General features: G+C 40.2%; 1 protein-coding gene across 11 annotated transcripts in view; it reads right to left on the minus strand.

Annotated features, from left to right (window-relative positions):
* Window positions 1-608: 608 nt before the first annotated feature.
* ARHGAP6 (Rho GTPase activating protein 6) overlaps window positions 609-25,072 on the minus strand; it is a 343,144-nt gene continuing 318,680 nt past the window's right edge. For 6 of the 11 annotated variants that reach the window (XM_063341543.1, XM_063341601.1, XM_063341525.1 and 3 more), the window contains 7 exons: window positions 22,908-23,058; window positions 21,611-21,759; window positions 18,163-18,342; window positions 13,229-13,326; window positions 5,996-6,258; window positions 4,346-4,426; window positions 610-3,624 (listed from right to left, as the gene is read on the minus strand). In XM_063341543.1, the coding sequence (XP_063197613.1) occupies window positions 2,918-3,624; window positions 4,346-4,426; window positions 5,996-6,258; window positions 13,229-13,326; window positions 18,163-18,342; window positions 21,611-21,759; window positions 22,908-23,058 (1,629 nt within the window). In that variant the 3' untranslated portion in view covers window positions 610-2,917. Of the gene's footprint in view, window positions 3,625-4,345; window positions 4,427-5,995; window positions 6,259-13,228; window positions 13,327-18,162; window positions 18,343-21,610; window positions 21,760-22,907; window positions 23,059-25,072 lie in introns of all 11 variants that reach the window. The other 5 variants (XM_063341575.1, XM_063341562.1, XM_063341552.1 and 2 more) reach the window with 2 other exon arrangements.

Here is a 25,072-nt window from a genome sequence, read left to right on the forward strand (position 1 = left end):
CAGCAGAGCGCTTGAGAACTTAGAAGCACCCGAGCCAGCAGTCGGAATGGCCTGGGTTTGTAACACCAGACACTCTCAAGTGCTTGGCCGGGCTCTTGCCTACACGTTGAAGCTGCAAGCCCTACAGTTGCATGAATGGCTTAAATAGGGCTAACTGGAGGCTGCTGCCAGACGGGGTGGCCAGTCCCAGCCTCCTCCTCTTCTCCATCTCTGACCCTGTCCCTTCTCCTCCCCTCCTCCTGTCCCCCTCCTTCCCAAGGGAAACAGTCAGAGAAAAGGCTTTGATATCCCCGCACTACAGACTTTCCCCATAAGAGGAATATTACGGTTGTACAAAAGCATGTGTCACAGGCAGAAAAACGTTGCAGACATCTAGAATGGAACAGCCCACACATAAAACTATTTCAGAGCTACATTTCTTGTGAAATACAAAAAAGACATCAAAAGAAATTATGTCACTGATTTCGGCCTAGAAAGAGGCACAACTAAAAATTTCTACATCTCAACCTGCTCTTGGTAATTTTGCTTTGTCCCGTTCAAATGAAAATAACAGAGAGAAATGATGTCATCTTGGCAAGTGTTAGTTTAATTCATCGGACTTTATTCTAGATCTCTTTTCTTCCAAGCAATTGTATATTGAAATGTGTGCGGTGGTCTTCTTTTTTTGTCCTCCGTTTTCACATGAACTCCATATAGATGGTAATACACACATATATACAGAGAGAGATACTGGCGAAAAGCAAGCTCTTTATGCGGCTGAGTAACCACTAGACATCTTTCACTAAAAATGTTAAAAATGTGCAGGTGCTTCTGTATTTACAAAGGGTTTTATAATGAAGAGATGGACATCTAGTGAATAGAGTATCTTCTGCAGCACAATTTACACTACGCCTACTTTTGAGGACTGTTAAGGAGCTTTAATTCCCTGTAGCAAATCTGTATCAAGCCTGGGATAATACCGAGACAAGATCAAATAGTGAAGATTGCTTGTGAGAGCTTGGTTTTGCCCTTCCTTATACTCCACTATCTTTTTAATTCGCGGTGAGGGTTTTTTGGTAATAAATTGACACAGAGGTGCTGCAACAAGCTACATGCAAGAACGTTTTCCTATCAAGTTTCATATCAAGATGGGATGTGGAAAAGCCTTGCAACCACCAGAAGAAGAGAGCCGAGATTTATACCGAATGCAGTATTCATAAAAAGGGCTGGCCAGCCTGACAGTCCTGTAACAGTCAAAGGACAAATCCTGCCCCTTTCTACTTGGGTTGGTGCTTTTATCTTACAACTTTACTTGGGAAATGGAGATATGATGGGCAGAGTCTTTATATGATGGATTTTAAGCCCAGAACTCAAGTAAAACCTTGGATCTTGTATATTTAAGTGGTATTTGAAAGTGTTCCTTAAGCTCCTAAGCCTTTTAGATGTTTTTGACAGAGATACTCAAGAATGTAATAAAAACACATCAATTTTTATATAAATCTTACTTCAAAAAAAAGGAGCAAAAAATATGCTCATTATTTTCTTAGCTTTTTATTCCATCATTATGGCACAAGATAGAACTTAAAGACAACATCACTGAATAAGTCTTCAACTGCATTAAAATTAAGACTAATATGTTTTATAAAATTCTTTTGATATGATACACTTTCCCTTATCAAGAAGCGATAAAAAGAATTTTTCTCTAGAATACTGAAGTACATTGCCACCTGCTGGCCATAAACAATTTTGCAATTTAAAAACACCAGAACGTGTATAAAACAGCAACATTAACAATGCAACATACAGTTATTGAAAAAGTACTATTGACCCAGACTTTGGCACAATATTTATAGAAATGCAGCTGTGAACTTCTCCAAACGTCATGTTAATTTCTGAAACTCTGTGTGACTCCCTTTGGTATGTCTGTCTGTCTCTCTGCATTTTTTTTTCTTTCCCTAACTTTCTTAATGCTGAAGTTTTGTCACTTCAAAAGGAAAAGCCATATTCTCTCTCGGTTGTTACACACCTCAATTTATTGGGTTTGGTTTTCTAAAATTTGGATTCCAGTTTATTTATTTGATTTAGAACAATACATAAACTCATACATTTATAAATATATATATTATATCCTGTATACACACCATTGGTTTTCTTCTAGAATGGGAGGGCAGACCTTTGCACTACATCCTTAGTTGGTTTAGGCACGGCCTTGCTCTAAGTCGATTCTCTGAGCTGCTTCCTACCAGAATCTAAAAAAAATATTTTTACAATCTTGTATCAAATTTTAATTTCGTTTGCAAATATATTTATAAGAAAAAAAAATATTCGGTATTTTCCCCTCTAAGCTCACTACTACCCTTATAAAATATATGGCTTTTCATGTTCCACTCTATTCTAGTGTTTTTCAACAGGCAGTGAGAAGAAGAACAACTTCCCCCTTTAACAGGTTTTTCTATATAAGCACAGAAACCAGCTTGTGCACTTTCTATAGAATTCCAATGCATATCACGGTAATGTAAGTGCAGTGATTTAAAAAAAAAAAAAAGCAGTCATGATTGATTGACATCTGTATACGAAAACATAATATATGATTATCATACAATACCCATTACAGAATATACAATCATCAAAACTGCAGATATATAAATACATTTTTAGTAACACAAAGCAACAGTTTTATCTTATACACAGCGTATGCGTACAGAGTTATCAGACTAAAATTTTCATCTTGTTTTGTCTCAAAAGCTTGCTGAAAAACAGGAACATACTGCATTTGTAAATGGACTGCTTGACAGTGCTATTAAGAAATTAAAGTGAACAAAGTTTAAAAAAAAAAAAGTATATGCAATTCAGTTGGTATAAAACAAACAAGCCCTCCCCCGTTTTCCAATGTCCCCGTTGTTTTCCTATGAGGCGGAGGCAGTTCTGCAGGGTCCGATCATACAAGGGTTTCTGGAAGGGCATCGGGGTTATCACCTGATAATAGCTCCCAAATTTGCCACCTCTCCCTTTGCCAATCATGCCAGTCTGCCTCCGAAACATTTTTACTGTTCTGACTGTGAGGTGCCGTGGAATAGATGTGACCCGCTTGGGTGTGCGGGGCTGGCCGCTCCTGCCTGGAGGTGGCCTGGTCAGGGGCTTTGGCTGGCGGTCCTCCAGCTGCTCTGGTCCCTGAGCTTTTTTCTTGGCGTTGAAGTCTCCACAAAGAGTGTAACGTTGAAGAAACGCCCGATCGCTGTGACAATGCAGAGCTTGTTTTTCCTGGGCCTGGGTAGGGGGGTGGTGGCCGCTCTTTTCTGTAGGGGGGCTTGGCTGTGCTTTGCGAACAACCTGCGTTCAAGCCACGCTCGCTGAGGTCCTCCGCACTGCTTAAAGTCAAGTGCCGCTCCGACTTTGAGTGGGACAGCTCTGAACTCCTACTGCCGACTTCGATTTGTGGGTTACTGCACACGCGAGACACCGTGGGATGGAGCTGACACTCAGGAATGGCAGCAGTCGTCTGGCTCCTTCGCATCACCTGCCTGCTGGTGTCCAATTCGGAGGTGCTGCCCTGCCACCGAGGAGAATACATGGCGAGGTTCCCCTGGGAAAGAGAGCACTGTCCGGGTCGCAGCAAGCTGCTTTCGTAAATGTTCCCGTAAGAACCTGGGGGACAGGGTCAGAAAGACAACATCAGTCTGCATAATCGTCTACGTGGCATTCAATGAGTTATTGCTTTTCTCCTGCATCACCCTGTAGATGAGGGACGGGGGCTTATATCACCAGGCTATGAGACTGGAGGTGTATCAGCCTCATCACCAGCTGAACCTGGGGACACAGAGCAGCAGCCCTACGTCTATCTGAGCCGTGCCTAATATATTACCGGGTGACTCTAATACTTTGCTCTGACATAAAGCCTTGCAGCACTTAACATCTTTTAAATGCTTGAAAAGCAGGGGGGTGTTTTAGTCTCATGGTTCCTCTGTGAGGTGGGTGCAGATGGGAGAAAAACAAAGGCAAGACGAGAGAGGGACTTGCTGGGACCATGATGGTCAGTGGCAGGGTCAGCACCCAGGGTTGCCAACCACACCGCCACCGCGGCAGCAGCTCTCAAATCCCCACCGGGCATCCACCTTTTAGAAGAATATAAAACTATTTTTTGAAGTAATTTTAAAAAATGACTCTTTAAATTACCTTGTGACAGTTTGAAATGTCATCGCATTTGTCTAACCGCTGTACTTCTCTGTATTTTATTGAACGCTCACCTTTTAAAAGTCCAGCTCTGGACAGTGTGAATTCTCCTACTGGCTTCACTGCAATTTCTCAAAACCAAGAGATTGTTTATGTCTTTTCTAGGTTTTGGCTTAAAACTTGAGAAATAACTGACCTGTCATTGCTGGATCTTTGCAGCCACTTTTCAGCGTTGAATGCCAGGTGCCCCAGATATCAAAATGATCTTCGGAAACATCTAAATAGCAGGAAAAGCAGGGAGAAGATGATGAATTGAGCCTCTTAAAGCCATTATTTAGAAACATACAAATTGAACGGTAAAATCTTACGTAAGGTATCATCAGAGTCGTTAATATAGACTAGCATCTGACTTACCGTGCACCTAACACAAACATCTCAAATGTATTTGTTCACAGTTATTTGCTGTCTCGGGCTCAGATCCTGTGATGCATTCAGTAAGCTCTGTATGAACAGGACGCCTGAGTTTGCCGAGAGAGTGGAATTTCCCTAAAGTTCTCTGCCTTACTGAAGTCAGTCAGAGAATTTGCACAAGACCAGGAGGATTTGGTCAACAGAAGGTAGTGCACGTGTTTTTTACAGGAAAGAATGGCAAAGGCCTCTCAGGCAGCCGCAGCCCCAGGGGTCACTGTAAGGCATGGGCTATCAACCTGCAGCATCGCTTGGGTCTCACGCAGGAGTGCTGCCACAGAACAGAGGTTTAATGAAATATGCTCATCAGGCGTTGTGCTGGATTATAACTGTTCTGTGCCTTTTTCCTGATTCCATCTGGCAGCAAAGGAATTTCCCGATTTGTCATGGTCCAGTATTGTTGTGATGCATATTAAAGTCCAAACGATGGTTAATACGATAAAACTTTGCAATTTCTTGTTCATAATTTACTAGAAATCTGACCAAATTTTGAAACCTATTCAGAGATTTAGACGCTGAATATGGAAGATAAATGCCCATTGGCAGTTATAAGGCATATAACTGAGATCATAGTCTAAATCCCATTAATTCCAAAGGGAATTAAGTGCCTAAACAATACCTCTGAAATGAAAAGCTTTTAGAAATACTACCAAACAGTTATTTGCATCCCTAATCATTGAAAGTTCTTGAAGTCTGGCTCACTAAATATGCATTTCATGAATGCAACTTTATATATATATATTTTTAAATGAAAAGCATCTTGAAGTGCCGGTGAGCTATCAGTTTAAACCACAGTTCTTTACAGAAGAAATCATTCAGGTGTGCACTCCCTAGATAGCCTCGGAAATTATGGATCCCTGCACTAGTACTGCTAGGTGTGTAATTGGTAGCAGATGTAAAGCTGTGCAGCTCGGCTGTGTTCTCCAGTGAGAGGGTGCTGAGGTCATTCTTTTCAATTGGAGAAAATTTGTAGCTTGACATCTTAAAGTCTCACATTTTTCCAAAGTCTGGACCATAACCTTGCAGGTATTACAGTCCTAGAGTCCAGGACAAGAAATCAGTCTTTGCCACGCTGTCACAGACAGGCTGAAAAGCAGGACATACATAGTACTATTTTCCTAAACAATAGCTCCAAGTTTTGAGAAATGCGATACCGAGAGCATCCCTGATGGCTGTCTGAGCTAGTAAGGAGGACTGAGCACAGACCCTTTGGGCCCAACACATAAAAAGGATGTTGGTGAGTCATTCCTTGTAAGGTTATTCACACTATTGCTCCTCAAATCCTGCTATATGCTAATACAAACCCGACACTTTTTAATTACTTCAGAAACCCCCATCAGTCACTGAAGAGGAGGAACGCAAGCAGGATCTACTCTACCTTTTCCAGCCTGTGATGCAGAAGAATTCTCCTTTGTCTTAGGCTGCAAATGTCCAACCAGTGTGTACTGTTCAGGTACCTTGTACAGCTTATCTGGGCTGCGGGCAACTTCTTCTTGCATTGCCATCAGTGAGCGCTCAGACAGTACCGGGGAATTGTTGTCGTAAGGGGAGACATCTCCGCTTGAAGCTTTGTTGGAGTCTGTGGAAGAATGCCTTCCTCCTGTGGAGTAGGAACCTTCTGACCGCAGCATCTCAGGGCTCCTGAGAAATTTTGATAAGCACACGAATGTTAATGAAAAATGCTTGATGCTCACAGTTACAGGTGCAGTTTGACATCATACAACTAAAATCAAACACAGGAGTATGATCGCAGCTGCTGAAATGAAAACACTTCAGAAGCAGTACAGAGGTGAATTTTCCATGAGTAAAACTTTTGCCATGAAGTGGCCAGCAGAGGCCACTAAAAATCAAAAGATGTTGCTGTCAAGAAAGAAAATAACAAAAACCACACAACCGTACAGCTCACCACAGGAAATTAAATAGTGAATCAATTCCTTATGTTACCTTGACAATTTAGCTTGTTGCAACAGTAAATCTGAGGGCATGATAGGGAAGATTAGTTTGATACTAAGGAGTATATGCTAAAATCACTTTTTCCATTCTGAAGTACTACACAGTCGGAGAAATCAAAACCTTAACTCGCCTCTCGCACTGTGAGAAAGATCCTCTTCTAGAGACATCAGAAAGTATATATTTTACAGGGGACAAGCAGATGTATCTACTGTACTCCTGATGGGGACAACCAAAGAACTGGCTCTGCTGATAACTTCTACAACTTCTTTTACCCTTTCACCTTTACATCACCGTCCTAGTTTGAGGTAAAACAGAACCAATTTTCTGTTTTGTAATTTAACTTCTTAGCTGGGCCTCTTCTAACTGACTAAGCTCTGAAATTAAGAGCGTATTGTTCAGAAAGTGTTCATTCTCAGAGTGATAAGACCTGATTATACCAAGGAATGGTACGCAGAGAGGCTCTTGCTTAGACTTATTGCTGTAACAACCAACGTCAGGTAACTTCGCTTTTTGCCCCGTTAGAGGGTCGGAAGCGGAGAAGTGTAGAGGGGTCCCACCTGCAGGGAGGAGCGGACGGGACAGGTGACCCAAAACTGACCAACAGGGTATTCCATCCCGTATGCATCACGCTCAGTATAAAAGCTAAGGGATCAAAGGGGCAAGGCTGCTCTGGCTCACTCTCTTTCTTCAATGGCTGACGTCTGAGGAGGACCTTGTCTGTCTGTCTGCCTTTGATCCCGATTCTGAGCACTCCTGACTCTAGTTCTGGAATTCAGCTCCTGTCCATCGCTGACTCCTGTCTGGGACTCTCCCTGTGTCTGTGGGTGACGCGATCGTCATCCTGGGAGCTGGATATGGTTTTGTATATATTGTACGCTTTTTTTTTATTTTTATTATTCTATTATCATTTCTTATTTCCTTATTTATTATTATTTTCATTAAAGTAGTTTAGTTCTTTTTTCTAAACTCATAAATCTCCTTATCTCTTCCTCTCCTCCCTGAGGAGAGGGGGGGGGGAGGGCCATCTGTCGTTCTGATTGGCCAATCCTGCCAAAACCACGACAATCACCAACAGCCTGGCCTGCATTTCATTTTGAGAAAAAAAAAAAAAAGGCAAACAAAAGACCCACCGAAGTCCAGCCAAGGCTCAGAGAGACAACTCTAATTTTTGAAGTGTGTTAGGAACACTGAGGGAGATTTCTTGAACTGTTACAGTTTACTACGCAGATAGAAGGCAGTTCTTGAGTCACTGAACATCTCAAAGAGTATGTAGAAACACTCTATAAACAAATATAACTTTTTTCCTATCAGTCCTCCCTAATTTATTTTTCTATTATTCATTTTTCATTTCTCTGCACCTTGATCTTTGTTTCCTAGATGCTTATCTTTTGCTTCTCTTGAGTCAAACACTTCTCTCAGTGACCTCACGTTAATATCTGCTCTAATTGCCCGTGTTATGACAGAGGCTCATTCTTGTAAACGTGCACTGAAAACAGTCAGCCCTTCTCAGCGTCAAATCCAAAGACAGCTTGAACTGAGTGAGCAGCCAAAGCACATTACTTGTTATGGAACAATAACCCTCTTTCCAGACAAATGAAATAAAACTGAAGAAAGAAAATAAAGAAAATACACAGTGGTAAGACAGGCCCAGCCACAGCACACTAAATATTAATAGAGAAATAATGACAACACTTAACACCACTTTCAAGCTGTTGGGTTTTTTCCTTGCCGATTTACACATTGCACGTCCCAAAACATAAAATACATACACTCAACATCATGATTATTATCCCTTTTTTTTTTTCCAGTATAGAAGCAACTATAAAGCCTTGGCAATGAATTAACTAAGTTTACTCCTCAGTAACTCCCAGCAAGAAATCCAAAACTGAACTGATCCTGAACCTTAACTTGGGCCAACTCAAAAAAACAGAGCTACCATTTGGCAAAGTAGCACTGTCCCAGGCTTCCCAGTGTGTTTGACACGGTAATGTTGGGGAGTCATTACAAAAAGAAGTAAATCATGCCTCAATTATGTAACTTCCCATCTCAACTTCTCATCTGAAGATGAGTCCGACATAAATTAATGTATAAAGAGCCACACACTGAAGAATTACTGTCTTTTAAGTATTTACAACTCCATCACAAATCTTTTCTTTTTTTGCCCCTTACTCCTTTCTTTCTGCCTTCCTAAGTTCTAAAAAGGCTTGTGCAGTGAGTGTGAGTTAAGATGAGGTTTAAGCAATGTCTTGCGAATTAGAAGAACCAAAATGACCTGAGAGAAATGGGGAGGAATGTTGGTATCTGTAGGTTTCCTATGACCAAATGTCTTTCTCTCCAGCTTTCTAAACTGAACGTCATCTAAACCTCACCCCGCTAGCATACAGACATACTTCACACTAATGGTGACAATAAGGCTTATCGCATGTAAACCTTTGCATGATCAAAACCTAACTATGTTGCACAGGGCAAAGAGAGAGGTATACCACCTCTTAGCCATGGCAAGGTAACACAAGGAATAGGGGAATGGGAAATGGAAATGAAAGAATGCGTGAACATAAACTGGAGCTTTGTGAAACACTGATTTCATGTCTTACCTTGAATGATCTGTTATAGTCTATCTCTTCTCAAGACAGAGCTCCTGATAAAAATTTACTTGAATGGAAACTGTCAAGTCTTTGGAAAGATCCAAATGTTCAAGTTTCGAAACTCATTTACAGTTTCTGCTAGTAAGCCCACGCAAATATATGTATATAAAATACCACTTTCAAATTTTTTTGGAAAAAATTGTTTTAAAAATCAAAGAAAATGCCGGCGGACTCTGACAATCTTACTACAAGAAGCCATCAAAACACTTTAAAGTTGTAAATTGATCTTACACATTTGCAGTTTTACCATGCTCTTCACAAACAAAATAAAACACAACTTACAGAAGACTTTGGCTCGCATCTTTCCAAATAAAGAATGAATTCTCACATATTCCTTAAAACAAAACTTTTCAATCATCATAGAATCATGGTTTACGTTGGAAGGGACCTTAAAGATCATCTTGTTCCAACCGCCCTGCCATGGGCAGGGACACCTCCCACTGTTGCATCTGTTTGCTTTATGGCTTGAGTTCAGTAGCAAACGGATATTTACTAACATTCAAAATTCATCTTCCCCTGGATAGCTGTGAGATTCTCTACCCACACACTGGGGAAAAACTAACTTGGGAGGCAAACGTAAATACTGCACGAGATACCCACTCGCCTATACGCTGTCTATGAGTAAGGGCAAATTATGATTTCCACAAAGAATAATAGAAGATTAGGTACTATCAAATGTGAGAAATGGGAAGGCAACTAAAGTATTTTCTAGTGGTTATGAATTATATTAAGGAAAAGATTTAAAAAGTGGTTACCTATAAACTGAAAGATTTGAAAGCTGCAGAAGGAACCTATGCCACATATTTCAGATTCCAAAACAAAAACCAACTATGCTGATGAGGGAGTCTTGAGCTATGCTTTTTAACTGGTATCCTTCTGAATTGATGTTATCCAGCAGAGTCTACTTGCATGGGTGAACTGCGAAGATGTTAATAATTACTTCTACTGGGGATATTCCTACTTTTGTGCTGCCATCAAGGTCATCAAAACAGGAAATCCCTTTCTGGTTTTGGCAGAAATCTTTTTCTGTTACACCTTAAAGCTTCCAAATGGGAAACCAATTATGTCTTACAAGAGGCAAATCATACAGAATGTGATGGCTTGGCAGCATGCAGTAGTAATTTCCATACATATTTGAGCAACACAGGTGCCACCAACAAAACAGATTATTAAGGATTATGATGTGGTTGCAACTGTAAGAGGGTAGAGGGCTCGATGATTCAGGGAGCCTCCGCAGCTTTGAAAACTGCGTTTATGCACACTGTATGGCCTATTGTATGGCTTCATCTTTGTGCCACAGGTTAGGATGGATTTAAATTCACCATCACCACCCAAAACCACTTAAAAATTCTATAACTTTGAAACTCATTTACTCTAAAAGGACTATTAACCATGAAAAACAAGAAATAATCGTAAGAAACAGATTTTATTTTTGCGTTAGTTTAAAGATGCTTCATCTTACAGCTGAAAACCCCAAATTCCATTGTCATCAAGCCAACACACAAGAAAGTTGGGAAAGTCATCCACAGAAGCACACTTCATAATTGCTGCTAATGATAATTAGTGCTTTACCGTGAACGACTTCCATAAACTCCCTGACACACCATTTACGATGCTCAGCTCTTAAGAGAACTGAAAGATGATGAACATCTGATTTGTCCTCCTCTGGGAAGGAAAAGAGATTGTGTTTTCTCTGTTAGATCAGAGCCAAGAAAGCATTTGTAATGACATCAAAAGCAGAGATGTGAGGGCAATTGCAGAAGCAGGACCTTCAGAGCAATTAATATGACATTAAAGTCTTGAAGTTGATTATTCCATACCCTATGCTATGCAGCCAACTAGCTTTTCTGATGAAGATTGTCCCAAGTGTATGTAAAGTTTTCTGTTCCACAGATCCCAATTTGGATCTTGGGTACACAACCAGGAAATTTCCAAGAGTAGTAAGGATGTTTTTGTAGGCTCATTTTTATCAAATCAAGACAAACATCTCTACATCATCTGCTGCCTCACATTTCTTACAGGAAAAATAACCAACAAACATGTAGCCTCAAAATTGAGATTACATTCTGAAATAGATTAATCTCTTAAGAGCATCACACTCCTAGCAATAACACTAAGCAACATTCCCTCTAATTGCCTGGAATATTTTATCCAAGAAGTTGCGATCACAGTGAAGACATACCTCATTAACATTAAGAATAAATCACTTACATGATAGCAGAGTAGAAGAAAAATGACAGTAAGTTTTTCCTATCTCAGTGATACTTTATCTGCCCATCACTGAAAATACAATAAATTGTAGTAGTGTAGCTATATGTTCCTATTTGGTTTTGTAATCTTTTCTTACAAAACACCTTTTGTCAGACGTGACCAGCTTTGCACAAAAGATGCATTTTCTTCTGTAGGTGTGCATGCTGGCTGAAAAGTAAGGAAACTCAAGGAAAGGTCAATTGACTTAAAGGGAACAGGATCTAACAACAATCTGTTACATCACAATGATTTGTGATAAATTTATGCTCAATTGATATGCGTACCACACGTGAGATACAATTTTATGTCTACATTATATAGACGGTGAAATCCAGCATGAAGGTTCTTATTAGCTTGAGTTAGAAATAATATGATCATTCCAAACTGAGGGCTTAAAGAAAGAAGTCTCTACAGACTTTTCTCTATGTCATGTGATTTGCAGTGTCTCTCCCAGTTGTGGTCTTGGGTCATGGCAAATGTGAAAACAAGTGTAAAAGACAGCTAAGGTACCTCTAATTATCCTGGATTTATTGTGATCTAAATATACACATGGTTACTTATCAGTCAGACGGAAACTGCCTGAAATTATTTTATGTCTGTGTCACACTAAGAAAACACAGAGAAACAATTACCACAAATATCTGTGATAATTTACAACTGCATGTTATGTGTTCATGTGGTTAAGTCAAAAACCTAATAAAATCCTTTACAAGATGATATATTCTGCACGTATTTTTGTTTTTAATTTTTATAATTACAGAAAGCTTTTTCCTCCATGTGTTACATTATACTATTTCTTTTATACCTCTTTAAAGCCAGACACACATTACCTCCAACTATACAACGTTCAGAGGGAGAGAGAAAAAAAATCATAGCTAACTGACTGTACAGGTTCAATTTTAATTCTATTCTGAACGCACTAGGCACTTTCCACACACACAGGAAGACAAAGTCTGATCTGTCCCAGAGAGTTTAGAGTCTAGGAAACCTCTTAAAAATCACTTAAAGCAAGCTCGTCAAATTTTGTGATTTTTGCGTCTGACATATTGGGATTCACTAGAATAAAGGCAATGACTGTGTGTCCCATGAGAAAGCCAGGAATCCTGTTAATCCAACTGTACAAACTCATAGCATTAAGGCACACAGGTGTAGGCATACATACACCATACACAAAGTTGGAATATGTTACGTATCATAACTACAATAGTGACGGTGTGATTTTTTTTCTCTTCAGATCTTCCACAAGGCATACAAGTAAATAATAACCAAAGAGTCTCCATAAACCTGCTGTTGCGGCAGTTGACTTGTTTACAATGTCCTATGTGTATACAATAGGAAAAGAACAACAAACTGGTCAAACGGCTAGCCGTGACTGTGTTAAGGCACTCTAGGGTGTGTTTCAAGGATAGTGGAATACACGCCTCCTGTTACTGAAGACTACAACAAACCCAAGACATGAACCAGCAGATCACTAGAATACATCCTGTCAGATAATAGTGCACTGAATATTTTTATGTACATGTCATTCTGTTCTCTGCAGCAGAATGCAATCTTTCCTCTGAATCGGGAACTAAGATTTGTCTTTAGAAAACACTGTACAAGAGTCATAATTTCTTTGGCAGAGTCTGTGTAATGGGAGGATATTTCTACTCCACTGTAGACAGTGCAGAAGAGCTGTGGAAAACTAGAACCTCTTGAACACTTCCAGTGGGAGACAGAAATTCCCAGCAGAAACAAGGATGTTGAAAAAACAGATTACTCACGATGTCTGGGAAGCTTTCCTCCTCAACAAATAGTCCACAACATCCGGGTCAGTCTCTAATAGGCTAATAAGCACTTCATTCTGTAGGTCAGGGGAAACCTATGGAGACAACAAAAAATACATAGCTAGAGATAATTATCCTCTCACATACATTCATTTTGGTACTCTGCTTAATCTAAAAGACTAAGTACAAGTATATTTGCAGAGTGTATATAAAATAAATATTCAGAAGCTTCCATTTAAAAGAGAAATTTCATGTAACAGCAGGTGAAGTCAGGCTAAAGATCACTTTGTACAATGTCAAATGCCGATTACTGTTGAAAAACCCAATGATACCCAGTTGGGTATTACATCTGATAGCAACAGTGGGATTACTCATGTATTGCAATCTCAACAACACCAGTTCAAGGTTCTCACCTTACACCACCATTCAAAGATCTGGAGACGTTTACAAATTTCCATTCCAAGTGATTGCACTTCTTTTAGAAACAATATAATTACACAGGAAGGAGAATGCTTCTTCATATATTCTGTGGCATTTGACTTATTTATGTCCTCCTCAAATGGAAATTCCATGGTAACTGTTCTACCTATGAAGGTCTTCAATTGTTTCATTTCAGTGAGAGCTGACAAAGGTCAACATTTTTCTAAATCAAGCCTTATAAACATTTAATGTTCATGTATCCACATGGTCAAATCCTGGGATTTAGAAGCATTTAAATTCCTGCTCATGCTCAATGAGAACTTGAATTCAGATTCAAGACAGAGTTCATCTGTCCATAACTCAGGTTTACAAGTGGGTCCTGTTGGATCTCCATCCACTCTGGACTTTGGGCAGTAGCAGCAACAGGCACAGCCAGAGTTTGTGTCATCTTCTTTGGAGTTTGGCCTTCTGATTTGCTAACACTCTCTAGTGCACTTTATATGGAAATGAAACTTCAAAACACTTGACAGCTTCAGCTGCTGCAGAATGTAGCAACGTCTCCTGGGCGGGTAGCAGGAATAGCACTCCAAAACCTGCCCAAATAAACTTTGGGCTTCCAACTGCATTTTACACGAGGCTTATCATCCTTAAGTGAGTTTGTCCACATCACAGTGGAACATTCAATTCAACCTCCAAAGCACTGAAACAGACGAAACCACCTGAGAAACCTGAACTAACAGCCCGGGTTCACAGATGACAGATGAAGCCGGAGGCAAGACAATCTCAGCAAGGGGTCATCAACTGTGCAATATGCTTCTGGATGCAATTTGTCAGAGCCTGAATCTCTTGACCTTCAGGTCACACTGCATGGGCCATTTGTTCTCCCTGACATTTCCTGGGAAATAGCAATAGAATTACTAACAGATACCTCAGGGGAGCACCTCAGTTTGGGAGGTATTTAGGGAGTCAAGTTACAGAAAAGGAATATTTCTTTAAAAAAGGAAATAATTTGAAAATTTGAAAAGATATGCATCATTTAATTCAAATTGATCCAAAATCTCTATGAAAAACTTGTGTGACCACATATTCCTTTCTTAAAAATCGCATTTAGCCTCTAGCTGGAAAAATATCTTACTGATGGTCATTGATATACTAGTCTTTAAATAAATTATCTTCTCTTTATAGGAATACATTTTTGGAAACCTGGTGTGCTGTAACTTCTCCATTTAGACAGCCTTTTGATACAGTAGAATAAACTCTAGATAAAGTTTGAGGGTAAAGCAGAATCCACGTCTTTCTGTATGTAACTTACTATTCAGCTTTATATCAAGTTGATAAACTTGTAAGAATCTACTGAGAGGACTTTGTCAGGAAAATAAAACTATATTTTCCATTATTAAAACAAAAAACATATCAGTCTTTCATTCCATGAAAATGCATCTGAAAGATTTCCAACAGGAAGTTCAGTTCCAACTGAAAGCATCTGCGAAATGCAAACTTCACATTTCTATTTAGTTATAGGACTTTTATCTGAGTGAAAAAGGGCATATTAATCTACGATCCTTCAACTGGATTTGTACTGATGGTCTCCTTGCTATCTACCTACTGGAGTTTGGGTTTCCTCCCGTGCAGCACTTTACTTCAGTTTAGTTCATTAACTTGCAAGTGCAGAAATGATATGCATGTAATTATAAACTTACAGACTACATTAGTATCTCAGGAAGACGTTACAGAGCTGCAATGACTATTACTGAATTAATTTTTTAACTGGCAGTTGTGGCTGAGTAGATGAACGAGAACCTGAAATTCAGGGACAGAAGGAAAGCCAAGGCACTGCTGAAATAACAGCTGTTGAGCACGTACTGGGATGGATCAGAGAGCTCTGGGGTTGTCAGGACTCCAGTAGAGTAGGAGGTATTATGAGATTTTGGGCCTGGGTGCTACAAAAGAGTCACAGCAGGGCAGAGGGACCCTTGAAGTGTCTTCTTTGTGCTGTCCCTTTCTACTGATGTGGCACAGAGAGGCATCTTGACTGTCTCCTCAGCGAGGAGGTCACAGCAGCCTCTAACAGTTAAAATAAGAAATTTCAGACACTCTGTAGTGCTTCTGTGCAGCAGGGCTGGATTTGGGCACCAGGAGATGAAAATGCATGACCAAGCTGCTCGTCTACACCCTCCATGCCCAGTCATAGCCAATGAGACAAAATGTGGTTGAGTTGCACCTCCCCACACCCAGCTGCTGGGCACAGTTCAGAGACTGGCAGAGAATAGTCCTTTGTACATTCCCATAAAACGTTTTAATGCATCCCTAAGACTCACTGAAATTGTATAAGAATTGGATATGAAAGACTTCAAAATCAATGAAGCAAGGTCAGAATCCATCTTCTATGTGAAATCCACATCTTTGCATATTACTGATGTTAATGATAACTGCTTAACAAAAAGAGTCCCCAGTATCCTCGGTTATTCTGACAAACAGAACTTTCCTGACCCACCGGTATGTCAGAATCATTCTGATATCGTGGTGTGGGCTCCAAAACACATCCTGGTTTCCTAGGTTTTATTTCACAAATTTTGTTCCAGTTTCAATGCTGAAGCCAATCAGAGTTTTATAAACTCCCCATATACAAAAGTAACAGAAAAAAAATAAACCAAACACAAAACCACCTTAGCAGCAACATACTGCATGTTATAGCTGTAGCTGAATGCTTGAGTCCAGATGTTTTTCTTTTTGTAAGTAGCATAAATGTCAAGCATAAATAGCAGTCCTGGTTTGGCCCCACTCTTATGGGTTTGGAAAATGAATTGCTGCTGCCTGATTTCAAATGATCAGTTTTATTACAATGACATCTACAAGTTTTTTCCTTTCAATGCATCTATTACCAAAGGAAGCGCCAGGCTAATTATCTTCAGAATACAGAGTCTCCTTGTGCTGCCAAAAGAGCCATGAAAAAGCTGAAAGTAAACCTTGGTAGAAACTTTATAATATAATATAAATAACTATGAGCAATTTGACACAATCCTACAGATCAATTATCATGTGTGCATCTAGACATTGCCCCAGAAAAGAGGCAGAACTTGCCATCCTGTTTGTCAAACTATTGCAATGCGAAGAGTGAAAGCACCCTGAGATGCTCATCTGTTAGACATTTATATAAATTTCACATCGATATATTTCAACTTTTAGGAGAGCATCTGAGACAGCTCACATGCAGCTAGCTTCTCGTTTTGAAATCTGATTCTAATCTTCCTCCACAATCTGAAAAGTTACTCTGGAAAACAAAACAAAACTCTTTTTTCCACACTGTGTTTAACCTTCAGCTGAAAATGCAAGCATTGAAGGGAAAAAGGAACAAACCCGTCACAATTAAAAGAGACCATATGTAGGTTGGTCTAACCCTAAGCCCTACCCTTTCCGCACTGAAAGTCTGAATATGTGCCTGAAGTACTATGAGATGTGGCTGTGCTGTAAAATGTTCTTAAAGAGAAACATCAATAAGAAAACTTAAAGAACTGCAAGTATTCTTATTCAAGCATTATTTTAAATGTGCTAGTGCCAGCCACACTCTGGGCCAGCAGGCCTTCGCACAAGGCTGCCATTCTGTCACTTTCTTTTCCTGCTGTGGAAGGAAAAATAGCACCTAAAGTTTCCCCAAACTGTGAAAAGCATTTAAAAAAAAAAGAAAAAGAAAAAACATTCGCTGAATGTCGCACTGGAACAAGAATAAAAATAAAGGAAAGGATGTAATGAAAGGCAATACAGTGTGAGGGAAAAGACAAGAAAACCACAAAGAGGTTCATCTGAGGCTAAGATTGATGGGCAGGGCTCGTGACTTGCTTTTCTCATGCTCTTCTCCCTGTTGAAACCTGGTAGGCACCTTCCCCTTATAGTACTATGTCCATCAGTCCCACATGCCCACAGTCCAGGCTTGTCCATCTTCTCCCACCAAAGTTGTATCCAGTACCCAGCTTCGCTGAAGCACTAAAGGACTTTTCCAGAGTGTTCTTCCTCTTGCGTTGGGAACCAGTCTCCTCAGTATAACACACAGTGCTGCTTAGTTTCAAGACACAACAAATGAAGCTATTTTTACCTTTTCGAAACCTCTGTTTTTGTTAAGACATGTATGCTTATTAAAATGAAGATGGGATAGTGCCGACCACTTGGTCTGACTGGCCTCTGCTACCCCCGAGCAGGGCTCTCTCAGGCACAAATCATGCTAAGCTGACCCATAACTTTGCAGACAAAAAGAGACAAATTCGTGAGGGACGGCTTTATCAGTGAAGACTGAAGAAAAGAAGGCATTCAGTAACTCTGCCTTCTCTGTGTCTTCCACCACTAGGGCACCCGTCTCATTCAGTAGAAGGCTACTTTTTCTACCAATAATAATAATTGACTCTAATTTAATGCAGTTTCCACCGTTTATTTCATCCCAGTCTACTTTAAAACCAACCAGGTATTTCCTCATTTAACTTAAAAACGCATAGGAGTAACATGGGGAAACGTCCACCTACCATGAAAAGGGCTTCATAGTTTTCAATCATCTTTTGTACGACAGCTATGATGGCAGTACTCTCTTCAGCTCGAGCTGAGCTCTGAACTGAGAATTCTTTGTCTGTAGATTTCTGCTTGTGCAACAAGTTAGGGCCAAAGATGGTAGCCAGGTTAAGCGATGTCATTTTGTTCCCAGTAATCTAGAAAACGGAATATAAATGAGGTAGGGCCTCCCAGCGTCTAACGTAAACAGATACACACATCTACACACAGACACCCCTCCTACACACACTGCCCAATCTGGCAGATGCTTCATCCATCAAAACCAAAACCAAGAGCTTGTCAAATAAAAAAATGAACGATTTTTAGAAATGCTGAAACACCTCGCTTGGAGATCTCCGCAACAAGCGCTGTGCATTTTCTGGATATGTTTTCAAATGGATTGGAGGAGCAGAAGGTGGAAGCGCTGCCTGCCCTTAATTCCTTGGAAGCTCGGCAGCAGCATGCTTCTGAACTCTGGGAAACCTCCCTCCTACTTCACCCCCTCAGCATGTTACTGTCGCTTAGGACCAAATACTGAAAACTGTTAGCTTACTCAAGTAGCACTCAAGATGGGAAACAGACACAGTGAGGAAAACCACACTTTTCCATGTTTAAACAGTTTAGATAATTAAGGAGCATGCTCATTATTTTTATTAGTATTTTCCCGTCTTTTCGCTTGCTTCCTAGAACATGCCAAATGTTTCCTTGTTGGGTGGATTTTTTTTTCTTTTCTTTTATTGTCTTATACTTTTTTCCTGCTTTCATAACTCTGTGTTCAAAGAAGGAATAGTAACCTGATTTTGGAGGAAGTAGAAGACTAGGAATAGATACTAGGCTAGACAGAAATTATCTGAAAACTATGTCATATAGCTTATTAAATCAAAATTTTCATTGTCACATTTGTGACTGGACTACTTTTTTCCCCTTCTGTTCTTTTAACAGAGCAAAAAGCAGGGGTCATGTGCTTCCTCTCTGTGTCTCCACTTGGTTGCTATTCTGGGAATGCAGAAGAAGATGCCAGCAGTTTGACTATATAAGACTGTAAGCAAATTTCAGCTGTTGACCCAGTATTCCTTGCAGGCTTTTTTTAAAGAAGAAGAAAATATCAGGAGAGTTATTTTTCATTTGTTTCAGTTACACTTGAGCAAACTGATTAAAAAAAAAGGACAGGAAAAGGCACCAAAAAGAGGCAGTAAAAATAGCATTTCAAGAAATGAGTGGCACAAAACGAACCCTTTCAAAGCAACATTTTAATATTTTTTTTGTAGTGGGCTATTAACTGAATGCTCTAGTTTAACTTAAAACTGTGTACCGACTGCACCAGGTTTATTTTTATAGAGCTCGACTAGACAGCACAGAGATGATAGTAAAAAAAGCTTTTCTTTTTACCGGTGGGGGCCACCGTGCGATCTTGGAAAGAGACCTGCACTAAGGAGGTGCATCGGCAATCGTAACGAACACGCTGTCTCTTTGTTTAGAGACTCATCCCAGCGTGACTGTGAGCACAGCACGCTCCCTTATTTGCACACCACCATGCACCCAGCTGTTTTTCGGGTGACCTGCTTTTTAAACCCTGTCAGAGTACCGAGCCACCAAGGACGCAGAGGCACCTGGTGCCTCCAGTCTGCCAGGGGCAGCCTCTGGCTGTGCCTGGATCTGCATGTGCAGGCTGTTGGTACAAACAGTGAGTCTTTTCTTAAGGGCAGCCTTGGGGCATCCCTTGAGAAACGTTGTAAACATATCCACTGAAATTAACTGAATGAGTAATTTTAATAAAGTTAGTCATCCGTCTTCATCTTCGTGAGAGAAGGGCTTTTGAAAGAATTGCGAAGAGGGCTTGTGTGCCAAAGCTTGGCTGTTCTCCCTTCCAGTGATAGCAGTGTGATAAAATACTTTCTCTTGCCCTGTATGCCTTTATTCACTTAATTATTAATGATTAGCTGAAATAACTGTGAGCAGAATACTGTATTATCTATAAAAGGTATCCAATTGCACATAATATTCCTGATGCTTATAATGCTGCCAAGATAGCTTACGTAAATTTGCCTTGCCAAAATACCTGTAGCAGAGCTGATGTACTGTTAAGGGGAATGAAAATGCCTTTAATACAACTGTTGTGCCAAACCAACTCTCTTAAGCAGCATCAGCCTGTAGCCCTGCAATAAGATCCTCTTGGGTACAGTCCTGAACCAACAGAGAACTCTTCGCAGGACCAGGGGGACCACGACCCCTGGCTGGCTTATACATGCAATGTTTTTAAGCACAGTAAAATTGTTACGGGCTGCCCTTTTTTAATGCTTTCCATCATAGCAGTGTAGCTTTTTATCAGCTCCTTGCTGAGGTCAAAAATAATAGCATTTAAAGTGGATTTAAAAGTAAAACACGCCTTGAAGTCACATACACCACACTGGAAGTTAGGACTTGAGGCAGAAATTCGGCAAAACTCAAAGTGCCAATTGTTAAAACCAGCCAACTGCAAAAGGTATCCAAATTTGACAGAAATCAGCAGGGTTTTCCTTCTGGAAGACAAAATTCTCTAAGAGTTTCAGAAGAGGAACATCAGAAGCAGTCTCTGCTGCAGTTTGGAGGACAGAGAAGTCCTTCCCACAGATGAACTGGTACAACTTTGTCAAGCAGTGACAGACTGTATCCATCTCATTCAAGGTTAACAGAGTTGCATAAATTCAAGCATTTTCCTGGTAGGAAATGGGAAGCCTGGATTGTCAGATGTTCTCTAGTGTGAACGGCTCAGCTGCACATGCGTCGATGCCCAGCTAAGCTACACGGCTGTGGGCGTTCTTGTCTCTGTGGGACGGGTGCGCTCCAGCCTCTCACTGTATTTGGTCCAGAATGTAATGGAAAGAGGCCAGAAAGAAAACAGGCAAAAAACCCGACCCTGACTCCAACCAGTGATTGCACTAATGGTTGCGCTCCAACAATTTTAGGTGTAATTTCTGCCCTTTATTTTTTATTCTTCACAACCCCGTGCATAAAGGAAGCTAAGGGAACCAAGAAGTGAACTACTGTCCCCAAAGGTCATACAGGAAAGCAACAGCAGAGAATGAAAAGAAAATGAAAAAGCATACTCTTGAATGCCTGACACTTTCCTACGTGAGCCTTTTTTCCATAGAATATAACAGCATAAAACAAGGGGGGAAAAAGGATGGATAACATGACACATTCTTAACAACAAGGTCGATTACGCTGTGAATCTCCCAAAGGAAGTGGTAGATTCTTTACTGATTAAGTCATATAAAAATTAAACTCTCACACCCCTAAGAACATAGTAAACAACTAAATGGCAAACGCGCAGGCAAGAATATGAAATCTCTCCCATCTTTCAGGGGTATGCCACCATTGTGTTTGTTTCACAGCTTTAAAGATCTCTTTTCAGACCATGAAAGGACACAAGTGACCAGGACTTACCTCTTGGCCGTCTTTGTCTGTGGTGTCTTCTGCGTGGCCAGCCACTGTGGAGAGGAACTGCAGCAGCCGGTGCAGGGTATCGCAGTTACAGGGAGGTAGAAGATAAATGAGAAGCTGTAAGGTGCTTAGCTGTTCATCTGGCTCTAATACTAAGAGGGGAAAAAATACATTCTAAGAAAATCACTCCAACTAACCTAAAAGCAGAACAAATACACTGTTCCCAGCCCAAGGGAAGGCGTAAGAACAGCTTTGTTTAAGGATCATTTTCCTTATAATGTCAGAAGAAAAAGAAAAAACTGTAAGGAAATATCAAAAGTGTAATGAATACTGTTATGGGATTTTTCCCTTGGCTGGTCAACTTTTTGCTCACAGGTTCACAGGAACTTTTCTCAGCCTGTAAGAGAGCAAAATCCATGTTGCACACTCCATTACTGTCACTGGACACAAAAATTCTGCTTTATTTTCCACTTATTCCATTCATTTATGTATAGCTGCTGGTATACACAGGGCACCGCTGGGAACCATTCCAATCAAGTTTATCCCTTTGCCATTTTAAAGGGTTTTTCTTAAAATTTCACATCTTGCAGAGCTACTGGGAGACTGGAAAAACAACCGGGGATGTAAAGGACGTTCTGCAATCACCATCGCTTTAATCATCTAAAATGCAATGGTAGCCAGTGACAAAGATGGGACGGAGGCAGGATCTGAGCCGTGAGGGCTAGAAAGAACCTAAAGAACACAGACCAGGCAGCGGCTTAAGCTTGAAGGGTCCAACTTCACTTTTTCCCAGATCTGTGAGAGTCTGCACCCCGGTCTCAGCATAAGGCAACACATTTGGGAGTATTTAATACGACAGCTTTGAGGTCCATTAATTATGATGAAAGTTTGAAGCTAGGTTTTTGGAGCCAGACTGGCATTTTTGGTCAGTGAATAGCTCTAAAATTTGAAAGCGTTAACACTGCTAAGATACCAGAATTCAAATGGGGGCCTGTCATCTGCTACTGCTGAACAAATGACAGGGTCAGGATTTAATAGGTAATATGAATCACATCCCATACATGAATGCAAAAAATAGGCATAATAAGTGCAATCTCCGTTGTTTCTACTTTTCTGGGCTATACTTAGACAGTATTAAAACCAAGGAAAGACCTCAGCAAATTTATACTATACAAACATTTGGAGCAAATCAAGGCCAGAGTGTTAAATGCACAGAAAAAAGAATACAGTTAGTAGCGATTACAGAATTCAAACAGGTATGCTTTTGAAAACCAGTAAATCAAAATGCTGCAGAGCTCACAGAGAGTGTTGATGAAAGGTGTATAAAGTTCTCTGGTGAGAAGCGGGTCAGGCATGTCACGCAGAAATTCCTTTAATAAAGCAGCAACATCATGAATGCTGTGCTCTTCGTCTAATACAACATCGATGCCCCGGTCAAACTCTTCACGTAACTGAGAAAGATCATGACACAAAACCACAGTCACTTATCATTGTCCAGATTAGTACATCCCAACACAGAAGATCATTTAAGATGTAGATTCACTCATTTTCACTTCCCAGATTGCACACGACTAGTTTTTGGTAAGGTCAAAGATATAATTCGTGTCGAATTGCTGCTTATTCCGTGATACATAACTTAAGGTTTGTACCAGACTGTAATAAAATACAATTCTTTCTTTCCAGCTAATATATGTCACTCTTTTATGAAAATTGTGCCCAAGTAAACATAACTTTTGCAGAAATTTAAGATTAATATCAAAGGCAGAAACCAGGGAGAATAAGGAAAACTGCAAGAAAGGCTTTCTTATAGCACCTTACTGCATTATCCCTAGATTTTAGGACCAGAAAGACTAAAATTGCATTTCATAACATCTATGGTTTTGTACAAAAACATTAATAATAATACCAAGACAATGCTAAAATCCACAAAACTCACATTTCTCTTGTGATTTAAGACTGTATTTAAGCATAAGCAGTTAAGTCACCAGGTTTACTAAGGCTTCATGGCATTTGTCCATACATATCTTGCTCTGCTTTCCTAATTTAGTTATATTCACTAAGCGATCATCATTAGAGAATTAACAAACAGCAAGTTAAAACCATTACGAGGTATCGCTGTTTTTTTCCAGCTATGGTCCTCAGACAAATTCTGTATAACTCAAAGGCATCACACTTCCCAGAGCAGAAGAAATCCCTCTCCCACATCCAAATATGCCTTACAAAAAAAATAAAAGCCTGCCTTTCTGGAGAGATTTCCCAGCACCAAGAGCAGAATATTTCCTTTAATCACCCTTAATTCTCTTTTCATTTTGAAAATAGTGGAGATGTTTTAAAACTATTTTCTAGGAAAATTTCAGATCTTTGCAAATATTATGAGGTATCACGATCTCACATGATCTTCTCAGAGAGTAAGCCTATCTAAATCTTACTAAACAAGAGGAAATTTGAGGTATCAGCTTTCTTTACCAGGATTATCACAGACACATCAAAAAGAAGAAAGAAGATAAGTCACAAGCAAACTACGTGTCGGTGATAATCTGTGGCAAATCTTGATGACAGGCAACTCTATCTTGAGTGTGTATAGTGTGGAGGAATGTAGGAAATCCCGTATTTTCAGCTGAAACGGTGCTTTCATAACAGATGTGAAAGGTATTCTATAAAAACTACAGTCTCCTTTCTAATTTATTAAGACTGCATTTAATATTATTAATATCACTCTTCATTAATAATGAATAATTATGCTATGAAGACCAGAATTTGTTCTTTATCTAGTATTATGCTCTGCCCCACTGATTTGTGGTCAAAGATTTTTCGGTGCCAACTTGGGGATTTCGTTCCCAGCTCAATTCAGACCGGTGGCAAATGGGGAACATCTCTACAGAGCACCATAAATTACCTTTATCCAGAAGATTGCTTCTGCCCTTACCGCGCAAAAGCAACTGAGGAAACAGATTAGCACTGCATCAGGAATCTGGACTTCCCAAATAGCTGTCTAAATCATAGACTGCTGCTACAGTCTTGAATATGGCACTTCTGATCTGATATCCTGTGAGGCCTACAGAGATGTCTGAATTAGCACAGTATCAGATAATCATTGATGAAACGTGGCCAAATTTCAGGCCCAGGTATCACAGCTGTTAAAACTGTATATTTCTAAGTTTAAACTGTAGGTCTCAGACTTCATTCACAGGGAATACTCTTCCAACTTTTGGAAAGTACACCTGATGAACTAGAGCATCCACCAGAGCTTAAGACGTGAGAGCTGAGGATGGTCCCTGCTGGGAGAGGGGACGGGAGAGCAGAGCTCCAGCCATGCCACTCTTCAACCTCAGGGTCTAGCAGTTGCTTCACCCGCAGAGCTGCCTCCAAGTCAGCAGGCCCAGCCCAGTGGGATGCCCACCCTGAGCTTGGCAACGATGCTCTGCTCAAGCATCTGTATAGCTTCCGGGCACAAGCTGGTACCTG

This window comes from Chroicocephalus ridibundus, chromosome 1 (genome assembly GCF_963924245.1).
Source record: "Chroicocephalus ridibundus chromosome 1, bChrRid1.1, whole genome shotgun sequence".
In the NCBI taxonomy this organism is placed as follows: domain Eukaryota; kingdom Metazoa; phylum Chordata; class Aves; order Charadriiformes; family Laridae; genus Chroicocephalus; species Chroicocephalus ridibundus.